A 23,176-nucleotide genomic window follows, 5' to 3' on the forward strand; every position below is an offset into this window, starting at 1 on the left:
CAATAAAAGTTGATTTGATTTGATTTGATTTAGCCACTATACTTGTCAATGTAAAAAAAGATGAACATTGAATCTTGATGCTGGTAAAACATTGAAAGAAACAAGCTGACATTGCTTCCTAATTTGCTGTAAGTAACTTGGCCAACAGTTCCCAACTGACAAGGAGTGCACGAGACACTCAGTAAAAACATTGTGCAAGATCAGCATTACTGTAAGGTGTTTATAACAAAAACCACCCCAAAAGAAACGCAATTATAAATATGAATTACCATTACCCGTTAATGATCTCCTAGAGGTAAATATTCTGTGCGATTTATATACAAGTGCATCAAAAGGAATATTTTCCTTCAGTGTCTCTTTAGATCTATTAAATGCTGATAGGCAATTGCTTTTAAGTTTACTCTACTTTTTGAGAAATATTTACCCTTCTTATGAGAAGAAAATGGAAATAAATGTACATTTAATTCACCGGAAACTGATATGCTTCAGAGATTTTTAATTCATCTATTTTTAATTCTTTTTCCTCTACCTCCTTTCTCTGATTCAGAGGGTGTGCAATGTATCTGCTCTCATGCCTCACACAGTGCTGCCTCATCACAAAACCTCAACCTTATACAAGAAACACCCGAGGTGGCTCAGCATCCTAGTTTCCATCTCCTCCCATAGGGAAAGTCTCTCTTCCGCTTCTGCCTCACAGTAGTTCTGTTGAATTAGCTGAGTGGGGAAATAGAGGCACAAGAATCATAGAATCATAGAATGGTTACAGCACAGCAGGAGGCCATTTAGCCCGTCGAGCCCGTGCCGGCTCTCTGCAAGAGCACTTCAGCTAGTCCCACTGCCCCGCCCTTTTCCCGTAGCCCTGCAATTATTTTTCCTTCAGGTACTTATCCAATTCCCTTTTGAAAGCCACGATTGAATCTGCCTCCACCACCCTTTCATGCAGTTCATTTCAGATCATAACCATTCGTTGCGTAAAAACATTTTTCCTCATGTTGCTTTTGGATCTTCTGCCAATCACCTTAAATCTGTGTCCTCTGGTTCTTGACCCTTCCGCCAATGGAAACAGTTTCTCTCTGTTTCTACTCTGTCTGGACCCCTCATGATTTTGAACACCTCTATCAAATCTCCTCTCAATCTTCTCTGCTCTAAGGAGAACAACCCCAGCTTCTCCAATCTATCCACGTAACTGAAGTCACTCATCCCTGGAATCATTCTTGTAAATCTTTTCTGCACCTTCTCTAAGGCTTTCACATCCTTCCTAAAGTGCGGTGCCCAGAATTGGACACAATACTCCAGTTGGGGCCGAACCAATGTTTTATAAAGTTTCATCATAACTTGCTTGCTTTTGTACTCTGCCTCTATTTATGAAGCCCAGGATCCCGTATGCTTTTTTAACCGCTTTCTCAACCTGTCCTGCCACCTTCAACGATTTGTGTACATATACCCCTAGATCTCTCTGTTCCTGCACCCCCTTTAGAATTGTACCCTTTGGTTTATAGTGCCTCTCCTTGTTCTTCCTACCAAAATGTATCAAGTCGCACTTTTCTGCATTAAACCTCATCTGCCACGTGTCCGCCCATTCCACCAGCCTGTCTATGTCTTCTTGAAGTCTATCACTATCCTCCACTATACTTCCAAGTTTTGTGTCATCCTCAAATTTTTGAAATAGTGCCCTGTACACCTACGTCAAAATCATTAATATATATATCAAGAAAAACAGTGGCCCGAGTACCGACCCCAACCCTGCATCTTACTACGCCATGCTGAAGCACATTATAGTACTAGCATGCAATGTCCCTGCACTGCCAGACCAATACCAACTTAACTTTTTAAAAATCATAAATTATCCATGAACGATGTAGTTTTACATCTATGTCCATTTGGCCAACACTGGTGACTCGATTAGCTGTTGAGGTATGATGTCCCTTTCGAAACACAGCAAATCTCTCCTTCATAAATCTCCAACAGAACTCTGTGGAAAGTGAACTCGTGGACAACAGATGAGGTCTGGATCAGGCTTGGCTATGTTGCACCCTCACAATGGCCTGTCTAGCAACATCCACTTTCTAGCATCACACATGATGATTGGCTACTTGGGTGAGGTGGCATAGGACCGCCAGTTTTGGTACGACTGTACCCTATCACGAGTCAGCGCTCTCAGGAGCAGAGGAGGAGAAAATTGGGAGGATGGAGAAGCTTCAATAAAGAGTTTATAATTTACCAAACTAACACTCCAGTGCTTTATTACTGGTTTTCTCAGGAGCTATGTTGTCTCATAGTGGGAAGTTGCTGCAGGAAACCAAATGAGCCACTTTGAACAAGGCAGAGGCTGTGCTTCTTGGATGCAGAGAAGGAATTAGCTATATTTCAAACAAACCTGCTTGACAGTAACTGAACTGCTGGATCACTTACTGCTTACCAAGTCCCCTAATAGAAGTGCTATAATGTCTGGGTGCATGGCATGCACAGGTAATTACTAAACCTTTGCTCGAGATGGATCTGTACTCTTTGAGTCAATGCTCGAGCTAGTTGCTTTGGAATTGCAATTTGCCTTGATATACATGGCACTCCAAGTTTTGTCCCTGTGTGGTCATCATGACCATCAGCATAGACAAAACCGCCAAGGAGCAGGTCATCATCTGCCATCGTAGGAGTGAATGGACAACATTGGAGAATGGCAAACCAAGGTTTTTTTTTTCATTTTTACATGAAGCATATGGACAAACAGATGGACGTATACTGACTAAACAGACAAAAACAAAATAAACATTGCATATTTTATGGTTGCATCCAACAGTTACAGCTATGGACACTTACCCCATTGGCTTTGCTCACTGCTTGAAAGTAAATGCTGTAACTCTTATGAGGGAGAAGTGGAGCATTCCAGTAGCCATTATATGTCTTGTTATCTCCAATGGTAAACGGCTGGGCTGCTTGAAGAGCATCCGGTGGAAATTCAGCGGCAAAGTAATGAGGAGAGTCTGAAATGGAGGCGTTCTGGTAGGTGACGGGAACAAAGTAGCAGTCCAGAACATCAGTTGCCTTCTTGGTCCTGCGTGGACGCTCTTCTTCCACAATTACCTGGTAGGCACTAAAAGAGAAAGAGAAAAAAAAATGAACTAAAACATTAACAAGATTCATTGACTGTAGCAACAATAACGGGGACTTTGTTGAAGATAGTAACTCCTTCCATGTAGGGGTGAGCTCGTTTTGGAGTTCTACTTTGGTCCATTTTGGGGATTTTGACCCATTTTCCCAAGGAAATGACCTTGGTTCGATTTATATTAAAATTTTACCTTTGAATTAAATCTAACTCACAGCAACCAGAGGATGGGTACAATGTGCATTTTAGCTATATGAATCAGTTTATAGCATGTTGCTACTCAATATTACTTTGAACTAGGATAATAAGAGTCAGTTGGCTCATCCAGACGTATGTCAAGATAGTTCCATTCATTTTGAGAACAGCAAGAGCTCGGGCTGGAATTTCCTGGATCGCATTTATGCTGAAAATAAGCCGAGATTTCTCTGTTTTTATGCCGATCTTGCTGATTGCCATTCACGCCGAAATTTCCTCAGAATCTTATTAGCATATGCCACAACATAAAAAAAAGTTGTAAAACAAGCGGAAATCAATGCAAGCAATCAGGCCCAATGAAATAGTGGGGAACCAAGGGGCGAATAAGAGTGAGGAACTTAAAGTAATTCATATCAGCAGAGAAAAAGTACTTGAGAAACTAATGGGACGAAAAGACAACAAATCCCCTGGACCTGACGGCCTACATCCTAGGGTTCTAAAAGAGGTGGCTGCAGAGATAGTGGCTGCATTGGTTTTGATCTTCCAAAATTCCCTAGAATCTAGAACGGTCCCAGTGGATTGGAAGGTAGTAAATGTAACCCCGCTGTTCAAGAAAGGCGGGAGAGAGAAAACAGGGAACTACAGGCCAGTTAGCCCGACATCAGTCGTCGAGAAAATGCTGGAATCCATTGTTAAGGACGTGGTATCAGGGCACTTAGAAAATCAGACTATGATTAGGCAGAGTCAACATGGTTTTATGAATATGAAATCATTTTAAAAAAATGTATTAAGATTTTTCTGAGGATGTAACTAACAGGGTAGATAAAGGGGAACCAGTGGATGTAGTATATTTGGATTTCCAAAAGGCATTCGATAAGGTGCCACATAAAAGGTTACTACTCAAGATAAGGGTTCATGGGGTTGTGGATAATATAATGGGCCATAATTTGCGACCCCTATGGGTGCGTACGAGGTGCACACGCGCCCGTAGGGGCCACACAAGTTCCGGGTTTAGGCATGCAAAGTGCATGCGCTAAAACCCAGAACTTGCGATCTGTCAAGAATCTTCTGCGGGAAGCCTCCAACTGCAAATTCAGCCCCAATAACATGGGTAGAGGATTGGTTAATGGACAGAAAACAGAGAGTAGGGATAAACTGGTCATTTTTAGAATATTTTTTACATGGTGAGAAACTATTAAGTGTTGGTGTTCAGAGAGATTGGGTGTCCTCTTACAAGAAACACAGAAAGTGAGCGTGCAGGTACAGCAAGCAATTAGGAAGGCAAATGGCATGTTGGCCTTTATTGCAAGGGGGCTGGAGTACAAGGGTAAGGAAGTGTTACTACAATTGTACAGGGCTTTGGTGAGACCGCACCTGGAGTACTGTGCACGGTTTTGGTCTTCTTATCTAAGGAAGGACTTACCTGCCTCAGAGGCGGTGCAACAAAGGCTCACTAGACTGATCACTGGGATGAGAGGGTTGTTCTATGAGGAGAGGTTGAGTTAAATGGCCGACCCCTTATCCTGAGAGTATGCCCCCTAGTTCTAGACTCTCCAGCCAGGGGAAACAACCTCTCAGCGTCTACCCTGTAAATCCCCCTCAGAATCTTAAATGTTTCAATGAAATCACCTCTCATTCTTCTAAGCTCCAGAGGGTATTAGCCCAATGTACTCAATATCTCCTCACAGGACAACCCTCTCATCGCAGGATTGAGAGAAAAGGTACGAAAATGGGATTAAAATGACAGAGCTGCCATGGCTAGCAGAATTAGCAAAACAGATTCGATGGGACAAATGGTTCCGATTAATCGTGGTAGCGGACATTATTGTGTGGAATTCCTTTGTCCACCATTTGTTAAAGCATGCCTTTGCTAAAATGGTAAACTAAGACAGTTATGTGAATGTCTTAATGCATGTGTGACTAATATTGCATAGTGCAAATTCAACCTAATAGTGTTCATTCAATAAAATAAAGCTCTGATGGGTTAAGTGACACTTGGTAGCACAGTTGGTGGGAACACTGTTCTTTCACCCCTGCAACCAGAGTGTGAAGCAAACCCAGAATAATGGCATGAAAGCATAATCTCCCGACCAACTGTAAATATGCTCAACTTAGTTTCCAATCTACAGCACGTAACTGCCTGTAAGACAGTATTAATTAGCACTAAACTGACAGCATCACTCACAATGATGTATGGGGTGGGATATAGAAATGTCACATCCATGCTGAAGCATGCGCTTTTCTGAGGTCAAGACTTAAATTCATTACTAAGCCAGTTTAGGCAAAGCTTTACGCTGTATTTATGCCTTAGTATCAAGAGTGCTCGATAGACAACACTGTGTAAAAATTAGGGAAATAAATTCCTATGCCAACAACAACATGCTAATTTAGTAAACACATTATTCACTGAAGGGGAAAAAAATTGATTGAATATCATTCTGTAGATGTGATTATTCACACAGAAAAGCAGTCAGCCAAGCAACAGAACAAGTTGAGCAAGGCATGCTACTAGTGAATCTTCTTCCTCTTTACCTTCATGCGTCTACCTCTGTCTCGCTATTCTTGAGTTAAGCACACCCCCTATGTTTCTCTCTCACTATCCCTGCCACACTGAGGGTAATTCTAAACTCTGGTCAATAGTATAAAACTGGCAGTAGCGAATTGGCAGCCCGTTTTTACATCTCTCCCGACTTTTATTTCCACTGACTTTCGGGAGAGATGTGAAACGGGCTGCCGATTTGCAATTGCTCCTTTTACACTGTTGCCCAAAGCCAGAATTAGCCCCACAGTCTCGACATCATCCCCCTCTCGTGGGCGAGGAATTTTGTTATAGAACCCAGTTACTCAGGGATATCGTGCTGTATAAATTCTGGCGGGAGTGCTGTGGGCTTGTCAGTAAGTCTTCCTGGACTTTCTCAGGAAAGTCAAAAACCATCACCTGATTTTTCCCATCTTTTCAAGCTGTGCACAATTGTGGCAGCGATAGGGCACTGACAGAATGCATGCATGTTTGCTGGTCAGCTCATCTCAGTAGCCTTATATTTTCCATGTCGCATGTCAGCACAGAAAAGAAACAAACTGGAAAAAAATGTGAATCAGATCATCCACATTGTAGTGTATGTGCCTTTAAGACAGAACTACTTTTACAGCTCCTGTATACTGTAGTACCGGCAGTGACCACACCTGTATATAAGCCTTGCGCATGCCTCTGTACCCCCAGTCTTGAGACTACCCTCCTCCAGTAAATACCTGTTTATTGTTAAGTTACAGCATCCGTGTGGTTATTGAAAAACAGCATACTCTCAGAATCACGAATCTAACACACATCACAAGTGCTTTCCAATCTGTGAAAAGCAGCATTCACCTGACTATCCATATTAATACGGTGTAAACAAAAACTGGACGACCCACGCACAGCACACTACACTATGAGCAGGAACTAGCCTACTCCGACACATTGGTTTCCCCATTAACCTTTCCGCCAGTTTACTGTAGTCAATCATGCAGATGTGTTTCACTGCCAAAAGTAAAAAATGAAAAATTAAGTTAGGTTTATTCTATCTAGAAAAGATTTTGCTCAAAAGTAAAACATGAGTTTCCAACAATGAAATACCACATTTCTTAAATTTGTTAAGACTGATCAGTGCTCATGCTTATATAGGATTACATAGGATATACTGCACAGAAACAGGCCATTCGGCCCAACCAGTCCATGCCGGTGTTTATGCTCCACTCGAGCCTCCTCCCGTCTTTCCTCATCTAACTCTATCAGCATAACCCTCTATTCCCTTCTCCCTCATATACTTATCCAGCTTCCCCTTAAAATGCATCCATACCATTCGCTTCAGACGCTCCCCGTATTAGTGAGTTCCACATTCTCACCACTCTCTGTGAAAAGAAGTTTCTTCTGAATTCCCTATTTGATTTCTTGGTGACTATCTTGTATTGATAGCCTCTAGTTTTGCTCTTCCCTACAAGTGGAAACAGTCTCTCAGGCTGCGATTTCGCCTACCGTGGCAGGCTCCGTGCGGCAGAGGTAGGTGGCAGGTGGCAACTCCACTCCTGGCTCCATCCCACTCTGAGAAGGGGCTTGACAGGGTAGATGCAGAGAGGATGTTTCCCCTCGTGGGGGAATCTAGAACTAGGGGGCATAATTTCAGAATAAGGGGGCACCCATTTAAATCGGAAATGAGGAGGAATTTCTTCTCTCAGAGGGTCGTGAATCTTTGGAATTCTCTTCCCCAGAGAGCTATGGAGGCTGGGTCATTGAATATATTTAAGGTGGAGATAGACAGATTTTTGAACGATAAGGGAGTCAAGGGTTATGGGGAGCGGGCAGGAAAGTGGAGTTGAGGCCAAGATCAGATTAGCCATGCTCTCATTGAATGGTGGAGCAGGCTCGAGGGGCCGAATGACCTACTCCTGCTCCTGCGTCTTATGTCTTATGTTATTATGAGAGAAGAATTTTCCATTGATAGGGCTTGTTAAGCCCGCCCAGCCAATTAAAAAGAATGTGGTCTGATGACATCACTTGATGACGCGTCATCAGCTGGTTTCCTTAAAGGGGCCATGTCCACATTCATTTTGACAGTTGTGCTGTCAGTGTTCTACAGCATTGAGGTGCTGCAAACACTGACGAGCACTGCACGGAGGTGCACGGCTGCACCCAGGCTCTCCCATGACACCCTCCATATGCTTATGGAGGGAGTCACAGCATGCAGGGTTCTTTTCCCTTCCAATGGGCGGAAGAGACCTCCCCAGGACACCAACGCAGCCTGGTTGCATATTGCACAGGAGGGCATAAGCAGGGATGTCAACGGGAGGACCTGGCTGCAGTGGTGCAAACCTTTCAATGATCTCAGTAGATCACGAAACATTACTGCAAAGCCACACTCAACCTCATCCTGCTGTGCCACTCATCACATCCCCATCACTCTGCCTTCCCTACCCTACTCCTGCACATCCCTACTCACACCAACTTACCTTGCACCTCCACCTATCCCTCTCTATCTACATTATCACTTCCCCATCTCACTAGCCACCCCTCACACTCACCCTCATCCTAGTGCAATCATACCAACTAACAACAGACAAGGGTAGGCACTTGGGTGTTTTATGCAATGTTCATGTGAAGTTTCTGTTGATGTGTTGCCAAACACTAAAATCTTTATCTTCAACACTTTGCGTTCTTGGACAGATTTGTGTGCACCTTTGGAAGTGGCTAAAGGCTAAAGGGATCAAGGGATATGGGGAGAAGGCAGGGACAGGGTACTGAGTTTGGATGATCAGCCATGATCTCATTGTATGGTGGAGCAGGCTCGAGGGGCTGAATGGCCTACTCCTGTTCCTACCTTCTATGTTTCTATGGCTTAGTGAGTTACAGTGAATGGCGAGACATAACGTTACCTCCCGCAAATGTGAAAGGAATGGCTTGGACATTGTAGGGATGCTTTATGGTGTTGGTGTGGGGTGGTGCCAGCCTGGAGCATCATGTGGCAGTCAGGGTGTGCGTCAAGTGAAGTAAATCTGGCCATGGTGAGGCCATCCCTGGCAGCAATGTGATCGGGTGCTGATGCCCTGTGCAGCATCAGGTGATTGTGGAGCAGCTTGGTGTTGTTGTTGTGATGCTGGTGTGCCAGGTGATGTTGGTGTTGGGGCTAATCGTTGTGGGATTCTGAGGCCCAAGGTGAGATTTTTTCAAGGGTCCTGATGCTGCAGGAATAGATGGCAGCTGAAGTTGAGATGACAGAAGCGATCTGTCAATGGTGAGAGAGCTTGCTCCAAGGAGGTGACAGTGGATAGAGAGTTTACGCCAAACACTTCCAAACTCCATACAGCTGAAAAGTGTATTCCAAATCCTGAAGGCTCCAGCTTCCAACATTGGAAAGTGAACAGCTGTGAAATGGTAGCTTTTATACCACTTTTGCAACTGTCACCTATTCAGAGTAATGGAGAATCATTGAAAATCCGACCTACTTACCCGACATGATCCCCGAGCGCTGTGAAACTCGTCAAAAAGCTGGAAAAATGGTAAGTACATGGTAAAATGCTGTTTAAGTACCTTTTAACAAGCTCTTAACTATGTCAACTGGCTCCCCCGCCGCTTGGTGTTGGGTCTGTAAAGTGCAGACAGACCCGGCACTTGGGAAACTGACATGAAAGCGGGTTGACAGTGGGATCCTGACCCGCTGTCAATCTTTTCTATTTTGACAGCGGATCCGCCTCCAAACCCACCCTCTGAGCGCTGGCAAAATTCTGGCCTCTGTGTCTACTCTATCAAAATCTTTCATAATTTTAAAGACCTCTATTAGGTCATCCCCCAGCCTTCTCTTTTCAAGAGAAAAGAGACCCAGCCTGTTCACCCTTTCCTGATAGGTATAACCTCGCATTTCTGGTATCATCCTTGAGGGTAAGGTAGCATAGTGGTTATATTACTGGACTAGTAATCCAGAGGCCCGGACTAATGATCCGGAGACATGGGTTCATAATCCCAGCACGGCAGCTGGGGAATTTAAATTCAGCTAATTAAATAAATCTGGAATAAAAAGCTAGTATCTGGCCTATATGTGACTCCAGACTCTTAACTGCCCTCTGAAATGGCAGCTCACCACTACCATCTCAAGGGCAATTAGGGATGGGCAATAAATGCTGGCTGTGCTGGCAACGCCGACATCCCATGAACAAATATATTAAACAGATTCTTTTTCTGAACCTTTATTTTCAGTCAGTGACCGTCATATGTGGCATACAATTTCCTGTTGTGATGTGCAGTGCACAATGTTATCTCATGGCTCTTTCAAACAATGACACTCGGGCATCGCATGAGATTCAGTCGGAAACATTTCTTCCCAGTTTGTTTTTTTAAATAGATAAATGTCTAAGTGGTTAAGTAACTTGCTGAATCCTATAAATTTGTTGCATTACCATTCAGATCTCATATCTATTTACTGTTTAATAATTTAAGCATGTAAAGGTCAAACGTCTCGTTTTTCCTTTACGCTAAACAGAAAAAAGGGAACAACATAAAAAAAAAAGTCACGCTTGGGCTTCCTGTTCGCTGTTATGATATAATAAAGAGTGTAACCTGCTCCAAAGTCCAATCGTTCCAAAGCTTGAGCATTTGCTTCACTACCCAGATGTCATTTGCGTTTTCCCCACTTCTCCCCTCCGCTCCTGATGGCAGTGACCAGGGTTACTGGTTTGTACTGATTTCACTAGATGGGGGATTCTGGGATTTTTAAAAAACTTGTATTAAATCCACTAAGTTCCTCCCATTGACTTATTTTGCTTTGCGGAACACCTCCGTTAAGGACCAAACGCAGATTGGGTGACCGCTTTGCGGAACACCACCGTTCAGTCCATAAGCATTGTAGTAACCTGGGAGGTTATGAGTAACCTGATCCACCAGGTGGTGCTGTGGCAATTGGTCTCCTGAGTTAAGTCTGGTCTGTACTGGTTGTACTAACATAAGAACATAAGAAATAGGAGCAGGAGTAGGCCAATCGGCCCCTCGAGCCTGCTCCACCATTCAATAAGATCATGGCTGATCTGATCCTAACCTCAAATCTTCTATCACTGTGCATCCACCCGAACCCATGTGATCTCCCGGGAGAGGCGAAAAACCAGATAAAGACCCAATGGCCAATTTGGGAGAAAAAAATCTGGGAAATTCCTCTCCGACCCATCTAGGCGATCGAAATTCTTCCAGGAGATCACTCTGTCCCTATATTTTCTACAGTACTTACCTTCTGTAAAGGCGATCTCCACCCCAGCCAGGAACAGGAATATAACCATCTCCTGAAATCTAACACACAATTAGAACACAGTAGAAGCATGATGCGCCACCAATTACTCAAAAGACTGAGGTTAAGCGAGTAACAATCAGGCTTTTATTAACTAAAGAATGAAGGTCTTGTCTCGAGTGGTCGACCCGTCCAGAATACTAAGGGACTGGGAGGTAGTCACTTATATACCTGGAATAGTGGGAGGAGTCAGCCGAGGCATGTCCAGACCTGTACCTAGTGGAATACACATACAGACACAGACAGGTTATAACAGTGGTTTACCACAGAGCAGAACCAGGCTACACGGCCCCTGGGCCCACTCCACTACCCACAGGGCCATGACCATTCTGAACCTAGACTCATGTCCAATTTCCTGCCCGCTCCCCGTAACCCTTAATTCCCTTTACTTCTAGGAAACTATCTATTTCTGTTTTAAATTTATTTAATGATGTAACTTCCACAGCTTTCTGGGGCAGCAAATTCCACAAACCTACCACCCTCTGAGTGAAGAAGTTTCTCCTCATCTCAGTTTTGAAAGAGCAGCCCCTTATTTTAAGATTATGCCCCCTAGTTCTAGTTTCACCCATCATTGGGAACATCCTCACCGCATCCACCCGATCAAGCCCCTTCACAATCTTATATGTTTCAATAAGATCGCCTCTCATTCTTCTGAACTCCAATGAGTAGAGTCCCAATCTACTCAACCTCTCCTCATATGACCACCCCCTCATCCCCGGGATTAACCGAGTGAACCTTCTTTGTACTGACTCGAGAGCAAGTAGGTCTTTTCTTAAGTATGGACACCAAAACTGTATGCAGTATTCCAGGTGCGGTCTCACCAATACCTTGTACAACTGCAGCAATACCACCCTGTTTTTATATTCCATCCCCCTAGCAATAAAAGCCAACATTCCATTGGCCTTCTTGATCACTTGCTGCACCTGCATACTAACTTTTTGAGTTTCGTGCACCAGGACCCCCAGATCCCTTTGTACTACAGTACTTTCCAGTTTCTTGCCATTAAGATAATAACTTGCTCTACGATTTTTCCTGCCAAAGTGCATAACCTCACACTTTCCAGTATTGCATTCCATCTGCCAAATCTCTGCCCACTTACTTAGCCTGTCTATGTCCCTTTGCAGGTTTTTTATGTCCTCCTCACACACTACTTTCCGTCCCATCTTTGTATCATCTGCAAACTTTGATATGTTACACTCGGTCCCCTCCTCCAAATCGTTAATATAGATTGTAAAGAGTTGGGGACCAAGCACTGACCCCTGCGGAACACCACTAGTTACTGGTTGCCAATCTGAGAACGAACCATTTATCCCAACTCTCTGCTTTCTGTTAGAGAGCCAATCCTCCACCCACGCCAGAATATTACCCCCAATCCCGTGATTTTTTATCTTGAGCAATAATCTTTTGTGTGGCACCTTGTCAAATGCCTTTTGGAAGTCTAAATACACTACGTCCACTGGTTCCCCTTTATCCACCCTGTATGTTACTTCCTCAAAAAACTCCAGCAAATTTGTCAAACATGACTTCCCCTTCATGAAACCATGCTGAGTTTGTCCTATTAAATTATGTTTATCCAAATGTCCCGTTACTGACTCCTTAATAATGGACTCTAACATTTTACCAACCACAGATGTTAGGCTAACAGGTCTATAGTTTCCAGCCTTCTGCCTACTACCCTTTTTAAATAAGGGTGTTACATTAGCAGTTTTCCAATCTGCCGGGACCTTTGCTGAGTCCAGTGAGTTTTGGAAAATTATTACCAATGCATCCACAATCCCTACCGCTACTTCCCTCAAGACCCTAGGATGCAAGCCATCAGGTCCAGGGGATTTATCTGCCTTGAGTCCCATTATTTTACCAAGTACCACTTCCTTAGTGATTTTAATCGTATTTAGTTCCTCCCCCCCTAGAGCCCCCTGTTTGTCCAGTGTTGGGATATTCTTAGTGTCCTCTACTGTAAAGACTGATACAAAATAATTGTTCAGTGTTTTTGCCATCTCCATGTTTCCCACCATTAATTTCCCGGTCTCATCCTCTAAGGGACCAACATTTACTTTAGCCACCCTTTTTCTTTTTATATAACTAGAAACTTTTACTGTCTGTTTTTATATTTTTTGCTAATTTACTTTCATAATCTATCTTCCCTTTCTTAATCAATCTTTTAGTTATTTTTTGCTGTCTTTTAAAGACTTCCCAATCTTCCATCCTCCCACTAGATTTGGCTACCTTATATGCCCTTGTTTTTAGTCGGATACTATCCTTAATTACTTTACTTAGCCACGGATGGCTATCTTTTCTTTTACACCCTTTTTTCCTCAGTGGAATATATATTTTTTGGAAGTTGTAAAATAACTCCTTAAATGTACACCACTGATCATGTACCGTCTTACCCTTTAATCTATTTTCCCAGTCCACTCTAATCAATTCCGCTCTCATACCTTCATAGTCTCCTTTATTCAAGCTCAGCACGCTTGTTTGAGATCCAACCTTCTCACCCTCTAATTGAATATGGAACTCAACCATGTTATGGTCACTCATTCCAAGGGGATCCTTTACTAGGACATTTTTAATTAATCCTGTCTCATTACACAGGACCAAATCTAAGGTTGCTTGCCCCCTGGTCGGTTCAGTTACATACTGCTCAAGAAACCCATCCCTAATACACTCAATGAACTCATCCTCAAGGCTGCTCTGCCCAATTTGATTTGTCCAGTTAATATGATAATTAAAATCCCCCATAATTATAGCTGTTCCCTTATTACAAGCCTCAACTATTTCCTGATTAATACACCGTCCAACAGAGTTGCAACTGTTCGGAGGCCTATAGACTACACCCACTAGTGTTTTTTTCCCCTTATTATTCCTTATCTCCACCCAAACTGTTTCACTATCCTGCTCCTTTGACCCAATATCATTTCTCTGTATTATAGTGATTCCTTCCTTTATTAACATAGCCACTCCACCTCCTCTCCCTTCCTGCCTGTCCTTCCTGATTGTTAAATAACCTGGTATGTTTAATTCCCAGTCATGGTCACCCTGCAGCCATGTTTCTGTAATGGCCACAAGATCATACCCATATGTTGTTATTTGTGCCGTTAACTCATTCATTTTGTTACGAATGCTACGTGCATTCAGATAAAGAACTTTCAAATATGTTTTGTAACACTTAGTTCCTGTTTTTTCCCTTTTTAGTACTTTACTTTTTGCTCCATACCTTCTGTCCCTTCCTGACACATTCTGTTTTTTAATTGCCCCACTGCTACCTAAATCTATGACCTTCTCTGTTGTCATTTCTATTATTTGCTCTCTAGAAACCTCCCCCCCACTAATTAGTTTATAGCCCTCTCTACAGCCCTAGTTATATGATTCGCCAGGACTCTAGTCCCAGCACTGGCCAAGTGGAGTCCGTCCCAACGGAACAGCTCCCTCCTGTCCCAGTACTGGTGCCAGTGTCCCAAGAAGCAAAACCCATTTCTCCCACACCAGTCTTTGAGCCACGCATTTAACTCTTTCATTTTATTTATCCTAGCCATATTCGCTCGTGGCTCAGGTAATAACCCAGAGATTATTACCCTTGAGGTTCTGTTTTTTAATTTGACCCCTAGCTGCTCATACTCCTTTAACAGAACTGTCTTCCTTGTCCTATCTATGTCGTTTGTACCAACATGGACCACGACAACTGGATCTCTTTGTTTTTGCTGCCTCATGGCAGAAGCGTTTATGTGCAAGTGTTGATTAAACCATGTTAAGGAGTTAACCTGTGTCCATCTCCATCTATGGCCACCTCAAGATACCACATATGGCGACGAGAATAAAGGACGGAAAAGTTTTGGTGCATCAGTCAGAGTTATGGAGTATTCGGAAGAGGTGCTCGGGTTGGTTAGCAAACTAGTCGGAAAAGCACGAGACTAGGCCGCGGGAGTCGAAACGGAGTTTGATTTTTTGGCTGAAGTGACCAGACTCCAAGGATGGCAGGAACAGTAGGCTCCATGGCACCTTTTGACAGCAAGTCGCAGTCTTGGGAGGAGTATTGTGAAATACTGAGCCACTTCTTTATGGCAAACGAGGTGGACAGTGCTGAAAAGAAAAGGGCCATTTTACTGAGTTGTGTGGGAGCGCAAACCTATACACGGATGAGGAATCTGCTGAGCCCGGAGCGGCCAGGAGAAAAATCTTTTGACGAGTTGGTGAGTCTACTAAAGAATCATTTCAATCCGAGACTTAGTGAAATAGTACAGAGATGGAAATTCAATTCGAGGATTAGGAGGCCGGAAGAAAGCGTTACCGAGTATGTGGAGGAGCTTCGGAAGCTCGCACAGGACTGTAATTTTGGAAATACGCTCACAGTCATGTTAAGGAACAGACTAGTATGCGGAGTTAACGACGACAGTATACAGCAAAGGTTGCTGTCAGAAGAAGGATTAACGTTTGAGACGGCACTTAAAAAAGCACAAGCCATGGAGACGGCTAACAAGGACATTAAGGACTTAAACAGTATGAGCAAGGAGAAATGGAGAAAACCAGTGGGAGGAGCTGTTTTCAAGATGGAAGCTGGCGCAAAAAGTCCACCAGTCGGGGTTGGGGATTGCTACCGATGTGGCGGGACGAGCCATTATGCAAAGGACTGCAGGTTTGCAAAGGCAAAGTGCCACAATTGTGGAAAAATAGGGCACTTAAAGAAAGTCTGTAAAAGGGCAGTGAGTGAGAGAAGCAGTGCTAAAGGGGCAAAGCATGCTAAAGGGGGGAGGGAGAAGTACACAAAGCGGGCAAATTACATACAAGAGGAGGAAGAGTCTAGTGAGTCTAGTGAGGAGGTTTTCACTATATACAGTATAGACACTTCAAGGCCCAACGTACCCCCTCTCACTCAGTATTTGATAGTGAACGGAGGTCAAGTAAAGTTTGAGATTGACACCGGATGTAGTGTAACCATAATGTCGCAGACTGAGTACGCCAAGCTATGGGGGAAAGCAAAAGTACCAGAGCTAGGTACATGCCCCATTAGTCTCAAAACCTACACAGGACAGAAGGTGGACATTTTGGGGGCGGCCAAAGTACAAGTGGAACACAAAGGAGTCACCAAAGAGCTTACGGTGGTAGTGGTAGCAGGGTCAGGGCCAAACCTGTTAGGGCGAGTGTGGATCAGGGAGTTGAGTGTGGACTGGCAGGCAATGAATAAAATGGAGGACAGTACAGAGGCACTGCAAGAAGTGCTGATGAAGCATGAGTTAGTGTTCAAGGATGAACTGGGCACCTTAAGGGGAGCCACAGCCAAGATTCATGTAGCCAGTGATGCCACGCCTCGTTTCTTTAAACCAAGGTCGGTGCCTTTTGCAATGAAAACCAAGGTTGAGGCGGAACTAGATCGCCTGCTAAAGGACAAAGTAATAGAACCAGTGAAATTTTCAGACTGGGCGGCACCAATAGTCCCGGTATTGAAGCCCGACGGTAACGTAAGGGTGTGTGGTGACTATAAGTTAACAGTGAACAGAGTATCATCACTGGAACAGTACCCCATTCCGAGAATGGAGGACATGTTAACATCGCTCGCTGGGGGAGAAAGATTCAGCAAACTGGACATGAGTCATGCATATCAGCAGATATTGCTAGATGAAGAATCAAAAAAGTTTGTCACGGTGAACACGCACAAGGGGCTGTTCACGTATGCCAGGTTACCATTTGGTGTCAGTTCTAGCCCAGCAATATTCCAACAGACTATGGAGGGCATTCTGCAGGGCATTCCAAAGGTGGCCGTGTACTTAGATGATATTCTGCTAACAGGAAGTGACGATCAGGATCACGTAAAAACACTGGACAAAGTGCTACAGCGGCTGGGAGAGGCGGGGCTACGCCTGAAACGGAGTAAGTGTAGTTTCATGGAGAAGGAAGTTACATTCCTGGGACATCGGGTGGATGCCACAGGCCTCCATCCATTACCAGGGAAAGTGCGGGCAGTGCAGGATGCACCTGCACCCACCTCAGTGACTGAACTGAAAGCCTATCTAGGGCTCCTGAATTATTATAACCGGTTTCTTCCAAACTTATCGATGCTGCTGGCACCCCTGCACAAACTGCTGAGAAAGGAGGAGCCATGGCGTTGGGGGCCAGAGCAAGCAAAAGCGTTTCAGCAGCCAAAGGAGCTACTTCAGTCCAGCAGGGTGTTAGTGCATTACGACGAGAAGAAGGAGCTGATAATGTCCTGCGATGCATCACCCTATGGAGTGGGGGCAGTGTTGGCCCACCGCATGCCAGATGGAGCGGAAAGGCCCATCGGGTTTGTTTCACGCACGCTCACAGCTGCGGAAAAGAACTATTCACAGCTTGATAAAGAGGGGTTAGCCATTATATTTGGAGTAAAGAAATTCCATAAGTACATATATGGGAGGAAGTTTGTAATCAGTACTGACCACAAGCCTCTTATTAGCTTACTGAATGAGATGAAAGCGGTGCCTCAAATGGCATCACAGAGAACAATGAGATGGGCAGTAATACTAAGAGCCTATGAATATGTGATCACGTACAGAGCCGGCAAGGAAAACGGGAACGCTGATGCTCTCAGCCGCCTGCCCCTCTCAAAACCTCCTCGCAGTACTTCCCCTGAGGAGCACGTCCTGATGCTGGATCAGGAGATCAGTCCCCTGATGACTTCAGCTCAAATCCAGGACTGGACAGCCAAGGACCCCGTTCTGGCAAGGGTCCGTGAGTATGTGTTGAAAGGCTGGCCAGATCACCGTGAGGGACCGGAGTTCGCGCCGTACAGACAGAGACAGCACGAGCTCAGTGTCCAAGATGGATGTGTGCTATGGGGAGCACGCATCATAGTCCCAGAGTGGGGACGCTCTACTTTGATGGAACAGTTGCATCAATCGCACCCAGGAATGACTAGAATGAAAGGACTGGCTAGGAGCTACCTGTGGTGGCCTAACTTCGATGCTGAAATTGAGTCAAAGGTAAAGTCATGCACTATATGTCAGGAACAGAGGAAAGCACCTGCCGGGGCTCCACTCCATCCCTGGGAGTGGCCCAGCAAACCCTGGAGGAGAATTCACATAGGCTATGCGGAACCTTTTATGGGCAAAATGTTTTTGGTGCTGGTAGACGCTCACTCAAAGTGGATCGACGTTTATCCAGTGAGCTCTACAACGACTGATGCCACACTGGATTGTCTCAGGAACAGCTTCAGCACGCATGGTATTCCAGAAATGATTGTATCCGACAATGCACAGTGTTTTGTTAGTGAAGGGAGCAAAGAATTCATGGTAAGGAATGGAATCACACATGTCACCTCGGCTCCATATCACCCAGCCTCAAATGGGTTGGCTGAGCGAGCCGTGCAGACTTTTAAGGGGCTCATGAGGAAGAGCTCAGGTGACACCCTGGAGACCAAGCTCAATAGAGCCTTGTTTAGTTATCGTATAACACCCCAAGCTACCACGAGGCTTTCTCCGGCTGAGTTGATGATGGGGAGAAAGTTGTGGTGCACATTAGACCTGATACACCCAGATCTCAAAAGCAAGGTTGAGACAAAACAAACCAAAAAGCGTACCATGACAAACATACTAAAGCTCGCCATTTCGCCATAGGGGACTCTGTGTACACCCGGAACTTCGGCTATGGACCTAAATGGATACCAGGACTAATCCAGGACATTACAGGACCTGTGTTGTACTCCGTGTTACTAGGGATGGTCGAGGGGTTTGTCGGCATGTGGATCAGCTTTTCAGCCGGCAGCAGGGGGAACTGCCTCAGATGGAACAAAGGGCAGTAGAGGAGGCTGTTCCAGGACCCAGCACGGCTTATAAGGCGCCAGTGGACACTGGTACTGCCAGGCCACAGCGGGACAGAGTAAAACCAACATCAGAGACTACTCCAATCTCAAGTGCGAGTGAATCTGAGAATCCACCACAAGTGGAATTAAGACGTTCACAAAGGATTCGCAAGCAACCAGAAAGACTTATACAAACCTGTTAAATTAGTCAGGGGTTAACCATGGTTAGAGGATACTGGTTAATTAAAACGTAGTACCTAGTAAGGGTTATCGTTTAAGAATTGCATACGGCAATCTTAAGGGGGGAGGAGTGTAGTAACCTGGGAGGTTATGAGTAACCTGATCCACCAGGTGGTGCTGTGGCAATTGGTCTCCTGAGTTAAGTCTGGTCTGTACTGGTTGTACTCTTTGTTTTTGCTGCCTCATGGCAGAAGCGTTTATGTGCAAGTGTTGATTAAACCATGTTACGGAGTTAACCTGTGTCCGTCTCCATCTATGGCCACCTCAAGATACCACAAGCATGACCCCGAGCTTCCGGTCGCCTGTCACTTTAATTCTCCGCTCCACTCCCACTCTGATCTCGCCGTCCTCGGCCTCTTACACTGTTCCAATGAAGCTCAATGTAAGCTCGAGGAACAGCACCTCATCTTTCTATTAGACACTTTACAGCCTTCTGGACTTAACATCGAGTTCAACAATTTCAGACGATAACCTCGGCCCCTGTATTTCTTTATATTTTTTTTCTCTCATTTTCTCACATGGTAGCTGTTAACGATGCTGCCATCATCATTCACACCTCATCTAGAGTTATCTTTTGTTTCTTAACTCATCCCATTACCTCTCCTTTTGCCTTGCACCATCATCTCTTTCGTCAGTCAATCTCTCCTGCTTTGCATCCTATCACACACCTTCCCTTTGTGCTTTCCTCCCCTCCTCCCTGCCCCTGCTTAAAAATCTCTCTTCTCGAACCTTTTCCAGTTCTGACAAAGGGTCCCCGACTCGAAACATTGACTCTGTTTCTCTCTCCTCGATGCTGCCTGACCTGCTGAGTGTTTCCAGTATTTTCTGTTGTTATTTAGGTTCCCTTGTTCTGTTGGTATTTTGTCCTCTTCCTCTACTGTTAAATTAATACTTTGTATCCATTTTCACAAGTACCATTTGCTTATTATCCATTACTGTCTCACCTGCATCCGTCTTTAATAAGAACATAGAAGGAATAGGATCAGAAGTAGGCCATTCTGCCCTTCGAGCCTTCTCCGCCATTCAATAAGATCATGGCTGATCTTCGACCTCAACTTCACCTTCCCACACAATCCCCATAATCCCTTGATTCCCTTAGTATCCAAAAATTTATTGACCTCTGTCTTGAATATACTCAACGACTGAGCATCCACAGCCCTGGGGTAGAGAATTCCAAAGATTCACCACCCTCTGAATGAAGAAACCTCTCCTCATCTCAATCCTAAATGGCTGACCTGTTATTTTGAGACTGTGAACCCTATTTCTAGACTCCCCAGCTAGGGGAAACATTATCCTAGCATCTACCCTATCAAGCCCCTTAAGAATTTTATACATTTAAATGAGATCCCTTCTCATTCTTCTAAACTCTGGGGAATATAGGCCAAGTCTACTCAATTTCTCCTCATAGGATAATCCTCTCATCCCAGGATACAATCCCACCATTTAAAAAATATTCTGCTTTTCTATTTTTCCTACCAAAGTGGATAACTACACATTTCTCCAAATTATATTCCATCCACCATGTTCTTGCCCACTCACTTAACCTCACTTAACTATATCCCTTTGCAGGCTCTTTGCATCCTCTTCATAACTTACTTTCCCACCTAGCTTTGTATTGTCAGCAAACTTGGATACATGACACTCTGTCCCCTCATCGAAGTCATTGAACAACCTACCATCAACCGGTCTCAAATCTAGAAGGCCATTTTGGACCGTCGCTGAAGCCCTTCAGCGATCTCCCCTCCGCCTTGATGACCGATGGCGAAATGCTTGGAAGAACTGTGATATACGGAATGGATTCCTTATAGAGGACCCCACAGTAAAACCTGAAGGATCAAACATTCCTTGCAAACAGTGGACAACCATCAACTGCCTCAGAGCATGGTAGATCAACTTCCTCAGTCAGGGTAGATGCTGCCACCTTCTCCATAGATGGAAGACTAAAGCATCCCCATCATGCGACTGTGGAGCTCCTAATCAGACCCTGGAACACAGCATTGAGCACTGCCTTCAGGAAGCCTACAAGAAATCCACACTGTTACACTGGAAGCTTTGGCCAGATATCTGACTTAGATATTGACATTTGCTACTACCATACAAAAGAAGAAGATTGATATAGATATTAAATAGCTGAGGCCCAAGTACTGATCCTTGCGGTACCCCACTAGTTACAGTCTGCCAACCCAAAAATGACCCGTTTATATGCAGGCAACACTTACCTTAACCTTTTGCCCTTCTCTTGATTAACTGTGCCATCAGACTGCCAATCTGACACGGATCCCCTTTACCACTCACTTTCTCTTCATGTTTTTATAAAAGCTTTTGCTGTTAGCTTTGATATCCTTTGCAAGTTATTTTTTCATATTCCTTTTGTCAACTCATTACTTTAGTTTATCCCTGTGTTACTTTATATAGCTCTCCCAGTCAGGTAGATTTCCACTTTTCCTTGCATTTGTGCAAGCCTTTTCTTGATTCTGTCTCTTATCTCATTGTTCACCATGGTTGCTTAACTACACAAGTGGAGCCTTTGCCTTTGCCTTATTTAAAAAGGGTAGTAGGCAGAAGGCTGGAAACTATAGACCTGTTAGCCTAACATCTGTGGTTGGTAAAATGTTAGAGTCCATTATTAAGGAGACAGTAACGGGACATTTGGATAAACATAATTTAATAGGGCAAACTCAGCATGGTTTCATGAAGGGGAAGTCATGTTTAACAAATTTGCTTGAGTTCTTTGAGGAAGTAACATACAGGGTGGATAAAGGGGAACCAGTGGAGGTAGTGTATTTAGACTTCCAAAAGGCATTTGACAAGGTGCCACACAAAAGATTATTGCTCAAGATAAAAAATCACGGGATTGGGGGTAATATTCTGGCGTGGGTGGAGGATTGGCTCTCTAACAGAAAGCAGAGAGTTGGGATAAATGGTTCGTTCTCAGATTGGCAATCAGTAACTAGTGGTGTTCCGCAGGGGTCAGTGCTGGGTCCCCAACTCTTTACAATCTATATTAACGATTTGGAGGAGGGGACCGAGTGTAACATATCAAAGTTTGCAGATGATACAAAGATGGGACGGAAAGTAGTGAGTGAGGAGGACATAAAAAACCTGCAAAGGGACATAGACAGGCTAAGTAAGTGGGCAGAGATTTGGCAGATGGAATACAATACTGGAAAGTGTGAGGTTATGCACTTTGGCAGGAAAAATCATAGAGCAAGTTATTATCTTAATGGCAAGAAACTGGAAAGTACTGTAGTACAAAGGGATCTGGGGGTCCTGGTGCACGAAACTCAAAAAGTTAGTATGCAGGTGCAGCAAGTGATTAAGAAGGCCAATGGAATGTTGGCTTTTATTGCTAGGGGGTTGGAATATAAAAACAGGGAGGTATTGCTGCAGTTGTACAAGGTATTGGTGAGGCCGCACCTGGAATACTGCATACAGTTTTGGTGTCCATACTTAAGAAAAGACCTACTTGCTCTCGAGTCAGTACAAAGAAGGTTCACTCGGTTAATCCCGGGGATGAGGGGGTGGTCATATGAGGAGAGGTTGAGTAGATTGGGACTCTACTCATTGGAGTTCAGAAGAATGAGAGGCGATCTTATTGAAACATATAAGATTGTGAAGGGGCTTGATCGGGTGGATGCGGTGAGGATGTTCCCAATGATGGGTGAAACTAGAACTAGGGGGCATAATCTTAAAATAAGGGGCTGCTCTTTCAAAACTGAGATGAGGAGAAACTTCTTCACTCAGAGGGTGGTAGGTTTGTGGAATTTGCTGCCCCAGAAAGCTGTGGAAGTTACATCATTAAATAAATTTAAAACAGAAATAGATAGTTTCCTAGAAGTAAAGGGAATTAAGGGTTACGGGGAGCGGGCAGGAAATTGGACATGAGTCTGGGTTCGGAATGGTCATGGCCCTGTGGGTAGTGGAGTGGGCCCAGGGGCCGTGTAGCCTTGTTCTGCTCCTACTGTGTTCTAATTCTGTTAGATTTCAGGAGATGGTTTTATTCCTGTTCCTGGCTGGGGTGGAGATCGCCTTTACAGAAGGTAAGTACTGTAGAAAATATAGGGACAG

The 23,176-nt window shown here is 44.3% G+C and overlaps 1 protein-coding gene across 7 annotated transcripts in view; it reads right to left on the minus strand.

The window, feature by feature from the left end:
• Window positions 1-23,176, minus strand: part of LOC147114602 (receptor-type tyrosine-protein phosphatase mu) — a 1,110,132-nt gene that overhangs the window by 355,444 nt on the left and 731,512 nt on the right. For all 7 annotated transcript variants that reach the window (XM_085992394.1, XM_085992393.1, XM_085992392.1 and 4 more), the window contains exon 12: window positions 2,818-3,091. In XM_085992394.1, coding sequence (XP_085848520.1) covers window positions 2,818-3,091 — 274 coding nt within the window. The remainder of the gene's footprint in view (window positions 1-2,817; window positions 3,092-23,176) is intronic.

Source organism: Somniosus microcephalus, chromosome 7 (assembly GCF_052327205.1).
Source record: "Somniosus microcephalus isolate GS21.2 chromosome 7, FLI_Smic_1.0, whole genome shotgun sequence".
NCBI classification, from domain to species: Eukaryota; Metazoa; Chordata; class Chondrichthyes; order Squaliformes; family Somniosidae; genus Somniosus; species Somniosus microcephalus.